Here is a 13,617-nt window from a genome sequence, read left to right as displayed (position 1 = left end):
TCGGGGGTTAGAGGCACACATGTGAACACTTGGGCTGGAGTAGAGGTGATTAGGCAAAAGTCTCTTCCCATGGAATTTCTGCATCATTACATCAGAGTTAGAGTAATGTGGAGTAAACAGAAGGTATTGCCGTCATGGGAGCCTTGCTTTCATGAGCTCTGTACAACTATAAAATCGTATTTCTTTATCCACTCTGTGCAACTCTAACTGTATTGGTGGGACAGTGGGGAAAGTCAGCTGACTGAGATATGACGACAGTAAGGAAGTCAGATTTATCTTGATTTGTTGCAGTATAACCTGTCTGAGTTTGTGGTTAAAAAGGAGTAGCTTGGTATATGCTGTAACAGTCACCATTCCCAAAGTAACTCACTGTGAAGGAAAGACACGCTGAGGAGTCCTTCTCCATGAACTACAGGACAGCACTGACAGACGTACGTGACGATGACGGTAGATTGATCAGTGGCTACAGGGAGAAGGGCTCGTTAAGAGGATGGCTGTGCTACCGTGTTGACTCTGGGGGGCTCAGAGATGAAAAAGGTTGTTCCTCCACCCTTCCCTTTTCGTCTCCTCCTCCACCATCACGTCTGAGGACTGTCTGGGGACAGCCTTGTACCTTGTGAAGAAGTGGGCTGGAGGCTGCCCACCTCGGCTTTTCTGGGTGAGAGTGGTCCTTGGGAATGTGTATGCCATCCTCCCCAGAGCTGCCCTTCCCCAGCCCTTAGTCATGCAGCAGTGGGAGGGAGTCACTTGGTGTGGGGTGTGGGCCATGTCTAACCCCTTCCTAGCATTGCAAGTTATTGGGAGGCAAGGAGAGGGGCTTCAGGCCAGGATGGTAGAACCTAGGGATGCCTGGAAGGTGTGACTCTAGAGTATGCCAGGTCTCGGTCTAGCTGGTCGCTCACAGAAGCAGTTGCTCCAACAAGTGTGGTTCCTGTGAAACCTTGGGTGATGCCCCAGTCCTAGAGGTCCCCTACACCAGGGGACACAGCTGCTGTCCTCCTCTCCTTGTGACTGTGTCTGTGAGAACCTAGAGGCCTCTGTCTGCCCTAGGTGGTATTACTAGGGCAGAAACTCTTGTTTCACTCACTGAAGATGCTGGGAAATTGACCATGATTTGAAGTGCATATAGATGGGTGAACCGGAATGAACAGCTTCTGAAGGCAAATTTAATGGTTATTAGCAAACAGAAAAGGGGAACGAGGCTACCACCATATCCTCTTTTGCTTTGGATCTTAAGGCTTTTTTTTTTTTTTTTTTTACAGAATTAGGCTTTATTGACCCAAACAGGAACAGTCGGGAGGGAAGTTAGATGAGTGTGGTGGGCCAAGCGGAGACAGAGGGTCTGGTTACTCTCTTTGTATTCTGTTACTTTTTAATCTAAATCTCAAGTACAGGCCTGGAGGTTAAATTTAGAGAAATAAAGGACAAATGACCTGGGTGTTGTGACCCACACTTTTAATTCCAGCATTTGGGAGGCAGAGGCAGGGGGATCTCTGAGTTTAGGGCCCTGTATAATTTCTGCCCTGACTACATAGGGAGTTCCAGGATAGCCAGGCCTACGTAGTGAGCCCTGTCTCAAACAATACAGAAGACGACACAGTGAGAGTGTGGACCACCGTGTCAGAGGCCAGTGCTGCCAGTGCTCACAGAGGCTTAAACCCGTGTCGGTGACATCTAAGAGTGAGCTCTTGAAAAGCCATTGAAGGGCCAGGGAGAAAGATGGCTTAGTGAGTCAAGGTACTTGCCATACAGGCCCAGTGACCCAAGTTCAATCTCCAGAGCTCATACAGAGGTAGAGGAGAGAACAGACTCCACAGGTGTGCCCAGGCACAGGCCTCCCCAATAATAGTGAAAGGATCATTACTCTACTGTTGGTGCTACTCAAAACAACAAAACTCTGATCCGGAACTGCAATTGGTAGGTCAAGTGGTCTCCACTTGTTAAGTGAGACCCAGACCTCAGAGCGCTTGCTGTTCGGAGGAGCACCTTAGGTTTGGAGGTTAATTGTTTATGTGTGTGGGGTTTTGTCTACATGTGTGAATTGCACCTTGTGTGTGTGCAGGTTCCTGATGAGGCCAGAAGAGTGTGTTGGAGCCCCCTGAAACTGGAATTACAGACAGGTATGAGCTGCCATGTGGGTGCTGGGAATAGAACCTAGGTCCTCTGCAAAAGCAGCCAGTGCTTTTAACCACTGAGCCATCTCTCCAACCTGATTATCTGTGTTTGGATTCCCAGCACCCACATAAAAAGCCATGCATATCTGTAAATTCAGGGGAAAGAATGGAGAAGATCCTTGAAGCTTGCTGATCAGCCAACGAGCTCCAGGTCCAGTGAGAGACCCTGTCTCAAAAATGAAGTTACACTGGACTTGGTGGTACACGCCTTTAATCCCAATGCTCAGGAGGCCAGCCTGGTCTAGGTAGTGAGTTCCAGGACAGCCAGGCTATGCTATGTAAGGAGACCCTGTCTCAAAAAACCAAAAATCTAAGAGAGAGTGAGAGCGAATTAATGGGTGATGACTATAAATTATGTTTATGTACTTAGGAACGTGTCAAAGAATAAAACAGAACACCAAAAGTCTAAAAGAAAACCTACCACGTCCATGCTCATGTAAACAGCTCTAAATTCAGTGGGTTGCTGGGCAGTGGTGGTGCACACCTTTAATCCCAGCACTCGGGAGTCAGAGAGGATGGCAGATCTCTGTGAGTTCGAGGCCTGCCTGGTCTACAAGAGTTCCAGGACAGCCTGAGCTACACAGAGAAATCCTTTCTTGAACACCCCCCCCCCAAAAAAAATTCAGTGGGTCATTAAAAAAAGGACATGAAAGTAAGAATGAGAGAGGCTTTTGGGGGGAAGGGGTTCAGGAGTGGGGGAGGGGTTCAGTGGGGGGACTAAGAGATGGTAATTGGAGGGAGTGCATTAAAAATGTACTACACACACATATAGGGTCCTCAAAGAATAAATTTTAAAAACATTTTTTAAAAACTTAAAGTGAAGAAGACAGTGTCAGCCTCTGGCCTTTCACATGGGCACAGGTTGATGGGACACACGTAGTGCATGTGCGTGTTTTAGTGTCTTAGTTGTGTGCATCCTGCTGCAGAGGTGAGTCAGAGCTGGCTGGCCTATGAGTTTGAAGCGCTTACACTCCAGCCTTCAAAAGTCCACTCCTGAGAGGAGAGAGTTATTTTTCTCTAAAATGTTACGAAGAGACAGTGTAAATAGTGGATGAAAAACTCTGAGGTCTGCCTCTCTTCTTTCTTCTCTCTCTCTCTCTCTCTCTCTCTCTCTCTCTCTCTCTCTCTCTCTCTCTCTCACACACACACACACACACACACACACACACACACACACACACACACACAGAGCAAGCAATCGAGCGTGCACGCATTCTTAGATGCTCTAGGACCAGCAAGAAGGTTCAGAATCACTGTTGTCACAGAGTTACTGGGAATAAACCTGTCCAACTCAGAAAAAGCACATGCCATCTCTGAACACCGGGGAGGTAGATATTTCCAAAGAAAAGTATCCAGCTGCTTTTAGGCTTATTCTGCATCAGTAAAATCAAGACTGTTCAGTTTGCTGCAGATTTTGGAGCAGTGTGCTATCACAAGAGAAGCCTACTGTGAGCAGGCTGCTGTGAGGACAGTGATCCAGCTACACTGGTAGCTGCTCTTAGTGTCTGTCATATCTGAGGGATCTGTGCGAACCTCAGATGAGCAGGGATGGGGCAGTCCTGACGCAGGGGTGGGTGTACTGGTGGGAAACAGGGTGTCGGCTTGGCTGCTCACTGGAAAACCGTCTAGCACTCCAGCCGAAAGTGGTGCACTGTAATCTCAGCACTCAGGAGGCTGAGGTAGGAGCACAGTGAGTTCTAGACAGGCCCGACTATATGGATGACATCCTGTCACAAAACTAAAGTGTGATTGTCAAAAATTAGGAAGCGAGCCCCACCCTTGGAGAGTTTGGACAGGGCATCAGTCACAATGCAGTGAACAGACCAGTACAAACTCTTGCTCCTCCCCCGCAGGCCAGCTGAATAAAAGATTCATTCCAGGGTACAAGGTGGTTGGATACAACCCAAGTAATGAGATCAGAAGAAAAATATAATCAACTTGTTATCAAGCGCTAGAAAGTTGTATTTAAAATCAAGAGCACTGTGGTCAAATCACACATGTTCTTGGCTAATGATGAGGGTCATTTTACATTTGTCTTCTAAGATATTTTTGACATAAACATACATATTAATGGTGTTATAGTGCTCAGTGCTCAGTGTTTATGTGTATGTTTCAGACATATAAAATATTTCCTCAGACATCTATTATTTCAACTAGTCAGGGCAGTGAATGCCTTTAATCTCAGCATCTGGGAGAGAGAGAGGAGGAAGATGGTCAGGAGTTGAAGGTCCACCTGGGCCACATGAGACCATGTCTTTAAGAAAAAAAGTATTATTTCTTTAGTTTGTTTTTGAAAAGGTCTCATAATGTAGCCCAGGCTAGCCTCAAACCCAAGGTCCTTTTGCCCCCCACCCACCTCAGTGCTGGAGTTGCGGGTCTGTGTCACCAGCTAGCTTATTACTTCCTGCTCTATGCTAAACGTTTCCAGATGCTCCTTCAGATAAAGCTGTAATGTGTGGCTGCATATATCACAGCATCGTGGGGGTCAAAGGGCAGCCTTTAGGAGTTACTTCGCTATCCACCATGGAGTCCGAGCATGGGTTTGGGGACGTGCATGGCAAGTGTTTTTACTGGTTAAGCTATCTTGACTACTCATCCTCTAGATTTTTGATGTTTCATTGTTTCAAAGAGAAATTAAAAGTATGACAATTGGATTTTTCAAACTGTTGTGGGAGAAGAAGACCATTTTCTCAACACATTGTTTCTCATATTTTAGAAAAGGCGACGACGGATTGACCGAAGTATGATTGGAGAACCAACCAACTTTGTGCACACAGCTCATGTAGGATCCGGAGACCTGTTCAGTGGGATGAACTCAGTAAGTGTGTTGGTGGATATGGCCCAGTGGAACCTTCTTGACAGACTCAAACCTTTAAAATGTTTTTTTTAAAATACTTGTTGTATGTGTCCTTTTAATAACATCATGTTAAGTGAGTTCTAAACTAGATTGTGCCAGTCACAGGTTGAAAAAAAAAACACATTGTGTCTGCACAGACGTTTCCTGTCATTACTCCCTAAGCAGTATCATCTAGCAGTTATTTGTACATTATTGGCACTGTATTAAATATGCTGCAAGTACAATACAGATTATTGAATGTTCATGGGAAATGAGATGGGTTATATGCACAAGTCAGACCACTTCATGCTGGAACAGCCACACTCGGTGTGGACATATATCTTAGATTTGGATTTGGAATGGGTTAGTTAATGATTGATTCTTAGGTTCCCAACATGGGACTCGCAGGTGACCTTTTTTTGTTTGTTTGTTTGTTTTTGTTTTTTACGAGACAGGGTTCCTTTGTGTAGCTCTGGAGCCCAGGCTGGCCTCGAACTCACAGAGATCCGCCTGCCCCTGCCTCCCAAGTGCTGGGATTAAAGGCGTGCGCCACCACAGCCTGGGGCAGGTGAGCTTTAAAATTAGTGTTTAAACTAGGCACAGTGGCACATGCCTTTAATCCCAGTGCTCAGGAGGAGGATCTCTAAGTTGAAGGCCAGCCTGGTCGACATAGTGAATTCTAGGACAGCCAGGGCTGCATAGAGACTCTGTCTCAAAAAACCAAATAAACAGATACTATCTAATACTTACCCTCTTGTTGTGAACTGCTTCTCATATACTCTGTATTTGTATGCATATGTCATATGTGTGCAGAGGCCGCAGGAGGGAGTTACAGGAGGTGGTGAACTCCCTGACGTGGTTGGGTGCTGGGAACAGAACTTGGGTCCTCTGCAAGAACTACATCACTCTTAACCACTGAGCCATCTCTCCAGCCCTACATCTGCTTCATAAAATGTGTTTCCCTAAAGGAAGATGTTAGAATGCCGGAGATGTTGGCTACTGTGGCTAGGCTCTTTCCTGCTAAGCCGGTAATTGGGATTTGCACACATCCCTTTAGGGCAGGGCAGCAGACATTTGCCATATTAAGCACTTGGTTATAAAGTATCTGAAATGAAGGAGAGTCTGCTGTCTGTTATTATATAGAGAGATTTAATACATGTCAGAGTAGACCTCAGGTTCACATCTGGACTCTTCTATTCTGTGTGTTCATCTAAGGAAACCAAAAGAGGACACTTCCAGAGCCAGCCTCCTTTTGTTCCCCCAATGCCTAGTGGCCCCAGGTGTCACTGGACTGACACTGTTGTAGGAACAGAATCAGATGTTGCTGTCTTTCTTAGGGTTTCTGTTACTGTGAGGAGACACCATGACCATGACAGCGCTTATGAAGGAAAACACTTAATTGGGGCTAACTTACAGATCAGAGGTTCAGTCCACTACCATCATGGCAAGAAGCATGATAGCAGGCAGATGTGGTGCTGGAGAGGGAGCTGAGAGTTCTACATCTGGATCTGCAGGCAGCAGGAAGAGAAACTGAGACAGCACTGGCCAGGCTTGAGCATCTGGGACCTCAAAGCCCACCCCTGTGACACACTTGCAGATAGTGCCACTCCCTGTGAGCCTCTGAGGGCCATTTTCTTTGTCTACCACAGTTGTGTTCAGATTTCCCAGCCAGGATCAACAGAGCTGGGCAGAGTGGGTAATGAGTGTCGGGGACACGTAAACCTGCTTGTCCCCTCAGTGACTGGAAAACAAGGGAGCCGTTTCTCACTCCTGTTTTCAATCTGTAGGAGGACTTGTGTGCTTGGCTACCTTGTTGAGTGTCATAATTTCCAGAGAGGAACAGCTGCCCTGTTTGCTGGATAGGGAGCGGGGTAAAAACAGCCAAGGGGCTGTGAGCCCTCTCAGATTTTATCTCTTTTGAGACAGATTCTAAAGATGGAGGCTGAGCTGGTCTTGAACTTGGGCTACTGCCTCAGGCTGATGGATGCTGGCACATTACTTAGCTACCTCTTAAGATTAACTAGCTTAGGGCTGGAGAGATGGCTCAGCGGTTAAGAGCTGTTCTTCTAGTAGGTCCTGAGTTCAATTCCCAGCAACCACATGGTGGCTCACAACCATCGGCAATGAGATCTCGCGCCCTCTTCTGGCCTGCAGGGATACATGCAGACAGAACCCTGTATACATAATAAATAAATAAATCTTTAAAAAAATGTTAAAACAAACAACAACAAAGATTAACTAACTTGTGGTGTTTGGTAACACTTGTAGGTTTTGTTTGTGCACAGTTCAGAATTTTCTTTAAAATCTGTGCTGAACATGTTAGTCAGCTGCATTAGGTCTGCTGCTTGCCATAGCTGAGGTGGAGCCTCTTGTGCTGACAGCATCAGGTGGCGGCAGGTTCTACCCTGCAGTCCACTGGAGTCTTCTCTGGGACTGACGGACTTTCTGTAGCACCAGTACGTCCCTTTTTGGTAATGATTTCCTTGGAGGAGTCTGCTGTTCCCCCACAGAAGGCCGAGTTCTTACTGACGGTTCCTGCTTGCACAAACCTGACTGTGAGAGAAATTGTGTTTTCCTGTGTAAAAACAGTGACAATAAGACAGAACCATGAGTAGAATTGCTGTTTATCCAGAGAGACATTCCCGCCCCATCTGTGTGCTGAGACTAGAGCAGCTGAACTTAGGAACGGGCTCCTGTGTAAAGGTGCAGCCTGGCCTTCCCAAGGCTGCTTTGTTGACTTACTTTAGATATGTATATTTATATATTTATTTATTTTTTTTAATTTTGCCTGCATGTATGTCTGTGTGAGGGTATTGGATCCCCTGGAACGGGAGTTATAGACAGGTGTGAGCTGCCATGTGGGTTTTGGGAATTGAACCTGGGTCCTCTGGAAGAGCAGTCAGTGCTTTTAACCCCTGAGCCATCTCCCCAGCTCTAACTTACTTTTGGTGTGTTGGTGCTGTGTTTACAGGCATGGACTGCCACACCTGCAAGCTTACTTTTGAATTTCAATTTCTTGCCAGAAAGACCTCTGTGAGCCTTTAGTAGTAGTTTTAGAACCCTGTAGACCTGCAGTCATGTGACTGTGCTCAGCACTGATAGGTCACTTATAGAAAATCCGGACCCTTCAGTTTGACACTGCAGAATTGTTTTGCTTGAAGAAACACACCTTTTTTTTCTTAGACTTGTGTGGCGTTATGCGTTCACAAGTCTTGAGCAGGTGGACCTGGAGCATCTGCAGAGCGGTGTGCATGCGGCTGTGGACGGTTATGGGGCTGAGATCCCAGGGCACCACAAAGGGGCGTGCAGGGGTCATGCCCAGTGGCATAAACACAGGAGGCAGTGAGAGTATACAGCAGGCGACAACTAGTATTCAGTAGGTTGACCCACCAGACGAGTAACTCTGTGATGGGGAGCCCCACCTGGCAAAGCCGTGGAGTCACTGGCTGTAAACAACTGGTTGTTTCTGTCTGTAATTTTCCTCATGTGCCACTTCATTTCTTCCCTAATAACAGCTATGGCATTCTTCCCACTGCTGTGTGTTTAGTCTCGTGAAAATATTCCATCTTTGGACACACATACTGCTGTAGACGATCAGGAAGATGATTTCTGCTCAAGCTGTATAATTGTGATAATACTAGAATATTTTTCATAACTGACACAGGAAAGTAACAGTATTCTCAGTCACAAAGATGGCTAACTTTAGACTTTGGAACAAATTCAAAACAGGTTGCCCCTGCAGAGAATGCACAAATGTAAGTTCCAGGTATTTATTACTGAAGCAACTTTGTAAGACATAGCCCCCTGCAATAATTCTCTTTCTGCATCTACCCTACCATTCAAGGTTCAGCTGACTGTTACTGTTAAGTCCTGAATTTCAGTGTCACTTTCTGTCTGGGAAAGAGCTACATGCACGGCCAAATGTTCCTCACTGGCCGGTCAATGTGACCTCCCTAGCCTGAGAGAAACTGTGTGACTTCTCATGTGTTATGAGAATGGGTCGGACCTGCAGATGTAACATAATTGTCCAGAGTTTGGCTGTGGATGAGTGAGTGTGGTATGCTGAAAAGGAGATGTAGTTGAGTGTGCAGGAGGAGAAGTGTGAGATTAAAGAGTGAGTGAGTGATGCAGTAGTGTGTGAAGGAATGTAATAGAGAGAAGAAATGTGTATAGAAGAGAGATAGGGAGCAATATAAAAAAGAGATGTAACTATATGGCTGTGAAGGAGAAAGATGTATGTATGTAAAGAGATGTAGCTGTGTGGAGACAGATTTTCAGAGGATTTTTTAAGATGAAGTAAAAAAGAAAATTACTTGTTTAACCCTTAGATAGACAGAAAAAGTCTAGCCCTTGCCACCTCCGCAGATTTTTTTGTATACCCTGGTGCTGCCTGGAGGCTGCCCCCCCCCCCCCCTCCGGTTAACAGTACACAGGCTGTCTATCCTCACCTAAAGCAGCCATCAGTGGTAGTGTGTACAATGCCATTGGGGTAAAATGCTCCCCGGAAGTCAGTGTCCCAGAGCAATGCAAGTGGGCCCTGTAAGGTGTGTTCCTAAGCACCCATATGTTCTCTTCTCGCCTTTTTAAACCTGTTACTCGAGAAATAACTTAGGCAAGCCTCATTATTACGTTCTTTAAACATAAAATATTGACTTAGGATCACCAGCAAAAAGGGCCCATGCTTCCTTTATGTCCCAGTAAGCGCTTAGTAGCACTCAGTAAATAGATTTATGAACATGGTCCAGGCTCCCCTGTCTTTCCCCCAAATCTCGGCTCTGGGAAGTGACCCTTCATGGGCCCCACCAGTCTGTGGCTGAGTCATCACTGGGCATCACCTCCAAACTTCCTGCTTGGGTTCCTCCCTCCAGCACTGTAGCCTGACTGTCTCTCTGCTTCCAAAATGTTTCTAATTTACGGGAGCTTGGTTGAAATGACGATGGCAAGCTAAAAGATGGTTTGTGCATTTGCTCCAACATCTTGTGACAGTCCATCAGAATGTGACTTTAGAAAGTGAACATGGCCTATAGTGTGTCTTTGGAATCTCAGCCATCTTCATCAATCTACTGTGATTGTGCATTAGAATGAGGTGACACATTCGGGAGGCTGAGGCAGTATGACCACAAGGTCAAGGCCAGCTTGGGCTACATGAGGCCGTGCTTAGAGGAAAACAGAAACAAAAAAAAACAAGCAACAACACACTGTTCAACACTGGCCTTATACCATGGCACTACAGCCAGGAAAAGTTAAGATGTCTAAGAATGAGTTTGTGCTCTCCCTGCACACATGTCCTGAAGACGTGGGGAGATCACTCTGCTGAACCACCTGGTCCTGCTGAGCCTCTGTTCTGTCCCTGTCTGTTTTAGGTCAGCTCCATTCAGAACCAAATGCAGTCCAAGGGAGGCTATGGAGGCGGCATACCTGCCAGCATGCAGATGCAGCTCGTGGACACAAAGGCAGGATAGCCCTGGTCCATCACCTGTGAGTACCTCAGAGCTGGGGGGAGCCTTAGTTAAGTCTTGAGGTTTAAAAAAATGCTTAGTCAGATGGTCTTTCACTCTGTAGACCAGGCTGGCCTCGAACTCACAGAGATCCGCCTGGCTCTGCCTCCCAAGTGCTGGGATTAAAGGCGTGCGCCACCATTGCCCTGGGCGCATGCTTCATTTTAGGTGTAAATGTCAAGCTGTCTTCTCATCTGAAGACGTTGAGGGACAGGCAGTATCTGGGTAGGGAGGAGGCTTCAGCCTGTGGGTTCTCTGACAGAATGCACGTGTTCTCATAAGTAGAAGTACTGATAGTGTGTATGTCAGCCTCATGAGTAGTGAAGTGGTTAATACACATTCACTATAAGCTTTTCAGATGAAAAATAAAAATACTACTTAAGAGAAGGACTTACCTTGGAGGGTAAAAATTTTAATTTTTGGCCAGGTGGCACATGCCTTTAATCCCAGCACTTAGGAGCCAGAGGTGGGAGGATTTCTGTGAGTTCAAGGCCAGCATAGTGAGTTCCAGGATAGCCAGGGCTATGTAGAGAGACTGTGTATAAAACAAAACAAAAGCCGGGCGGTGGTGGCGCACGCCTTTAATCCCAGCACTCGGGAGGCAGAGCCAGGCGGATCTCTGTGAGTTCGAGACCAGCCTGGTCTACAGAGTGAGTTCCAGGACAGGCACAAAGCTACACAGAGAGACCCTGTCTTGAAAAACAAGAAAACAAAAAAAATCCAAAAAGTAATAATTTGAATTTTTCTTTTGGTTTTGTAGGTCAGAATTTCTGTCTTTTCTGTGTCCACAGTTCTATAATATTTTTGTCTTGTGATTGGATTTCTTTTATTTTAATTATAAAAAAGAAGTGTGGCGGCAACCTGTTCACCCCTGTGATCTCCAGCAAGACGTTCCTGCTCCGAGGAAGGCAGCGTCAGGCCGACCTGCCTTGCCGTCAGTGGCATGCATGCCTGGGACTCTGATGAGAGTTCTTTGGATCGTAGCTCAATTTTCAATGTTTAATCGACATGGATCGGATCTTAGCATGGTCTTCTTGTGACTGCTAGCACTGTTTTGTAATTGTTTCCCTTTTAAACTTTCATTGCGCCTCCAGCCCCTCTGCCTTATGATTTTACTGGTGAGCAGAGACCTGTAGTTACTGCCACCGTTTATGTATATTTTGAAGGTGTGAGACCCACAAGCACAATAGTCCTTTGCATCTGCGGAAACTTGAGCTCGTGTCTGCACACTCCATGGTGCTGCTCAGAGAGGACCCCCTTGGGATGCCAGACGCTGGCGTCCTGAGCTGCTGCGGCCTGAGGATGCTGCTCTCCTGGAGGATGCTCTCTGCAGATAATCAAAGTCGGGGTCTGGTCTGATTAGAGCAGTGACAGAATGCCTGTGTTCTAGGGGCAGTCGCGTGGCTGTAAATGTTCAGGGTATTTATTTTGAGAGTAAGGACCTGTGATTGTGAGCAGATAGTTCCATATCTAAGTGTCGTGGTGAAGCCCATCCAGCTTCTCGGCATCTTTGTCCTGTTAGCTCTTCACTCTCTGTGTGCTGTCTCTGTTTTCTGTTTAAACTCAGCCTCTGCTACCAGCTTTGACCGCAGAGCCCTTGGCCTTCAGTGTTCCACTGCTACGGAGGCCATGGCAGCTTCCAACAGCACCTGCTGCCTGCCTGGCTGATTCCCTGACAGTGAAGACTTTGTGTGGTTAGCCAGAGGCCTTTGCTCAGGTCCCGTTCTGTTCCTCTTCCCAGCTGGGCCTTGTGGTCCACGTCACTGTCTAACTACCTTTGATTGCTTAGCATTCGTGCAGAGGATGAGCATGACTGAAATCAGTGCCGAAGGCAGTTAGGTTCTTGTCTAGAGAAACTGTGATCATTTCTGCCTTCTGCCTCCATCTGTCGCTGTCCAACACTGCTCCTGTCCTGAGATGCTGACTGGAGAGCCAGTAGGCCAGCGCAGGCAAAGCTGAAAGCATTTCTCCTCCGTTTCTTCTGAACTTAATTTCCCAGTAGGGTGGAACACTGGATGACCTGATCCTTTGACTTTGCAGTTCTTCCCCTTCATAGGTGTCAATCCCGCGCACAGAGTCTGTCAAGGAGAAACATTGAATTCACCATTGTCTTTAATTCACCATGTGGACACTGCACTCTTGAGTTTCTCATTCCGCTTAGCCAGGGTGAGGTTCCTGCCAGGGCACTGCTGTGTGCAAACTTTCTGTATGACAGACAGGGATTTCTTGACAACTTCAGCACTGATGGATGGGACAGCACAGGGAGCCATTGTCCCCTCCCCCATCACTTTGCTGCTCCAAGGCCAGTCATTAATAAGCCAAAGGAGCTTGTGATGGTCCTGCAGCTGCCTCGGACCTCTTCTCAGCACAGTGAGACACTGTACACAGTGCACCAGCCTGGTGCCCTGGAAGGTTCCAGTGAAGTCAAGAAAATGTACAGAGTAACTAACCTTGTACATGATGTTTTTATGGAGGCTGAAGGATGCTGGCAGGGAGGCAGGGAGGCAAACTTCCCACCTCCCTACATGGGATTGTAAACCTTGGGAACTCATTTGTTCCCTCATAGTAACGCATCTCATTTTTAAATTGGAGCTAATAGGATTTTGTACCCAGAATTTATTATATTGTTAATACTTTTCTGAAACACTCGGTAACAACTAGTAAGCAAGAGGAACAGCAGGTTGCACCACGTGGATTCTGGTAGCAACGTGTGCTGGGCACAGCTTCTCCAGTGGGCCTGGGAAGCTTTGTCCATTAGCTTCCCTGTGGTTATGGTGTAGAGCGGCTTGCCTTGATCTGTTCAGTGACTTCTGCTCGGCACCGGAAGAGAAGACGGACGTATTTTTATAATATAAACATACTTTTTTTGTACATTGTGTTCATTCTTGAATAAAGTGAGCTCACTGTTGGCTTGTAGATATTAAAAAGAAAGTATTGATTTTGATTCAATAAATGTTTTCTTTTAGTCCTGGTTTGGATTTTTCCTTTTAATAAAATTTTATTCAACAGAACTTATATAGAGAGAACCTTCTAGTATTACTCCCTCTCCAGTGACAACCCGTGGGTGCAGACAAATCATCTTCTTACCTCTAAAGGGGTTTTTTTTTTG

General features: G+C 46.4%; 1 protein-coding gene across 2 annotated transcripts in view; it reads left to right on the top strand.

Annotated features, from left to right (window-relative positions):
* Positions 1 to 13,002, top strand: part of Cdc42se2 (CDC42 small effector 2) — a 75,295-nt gene extending 62,293 nt beyond the window's left edge. For both annotated transcript variants that reach the window (XM_059270570.1, XM_059270571.1), the window contains 3 exons: positions 4,891 to 4,992; positions 10,374 to 10,488; positions 11,269 to 13,002. In XM_059270570.1, coding sequence (XP_059126553.1) covers positions 4,891 to 4,992; positions 10,374 to 10,472 — 201 coding nt within the window. In that variant the 3' untranslated portion in view covers positions 10,473 to 10,488; positions 11,269 to 13,002. The remainder of the gene's footprint in view (positions 1 to 4,890; positions 4,993 to 10,373; positions 10,489 to 11,268) is intronic.
* Positions 13,003 to 13,617: the final 615 nt, after the last annotated feature.

This window comes from Peromyscus eremicus, chromosome 8a (genome assembly GCF_949786415.1).
Source record: "Peromyscus eremicus chromosome 8a, PerEre_H2_v1, whole genome shotgun sequence".
NCBI classification, from domain to species: Eukaryota; Metazoa; Chordata; class Mammalia; order Rodentia; family Cricetidae; genus Peromyscus; species Peromyscus eremicus.
The sequence above is the reverse complement of the archived record's forward strand: the minus strand, read 5'-3'. Positions and strand labels throughout refer to the sequence as shown.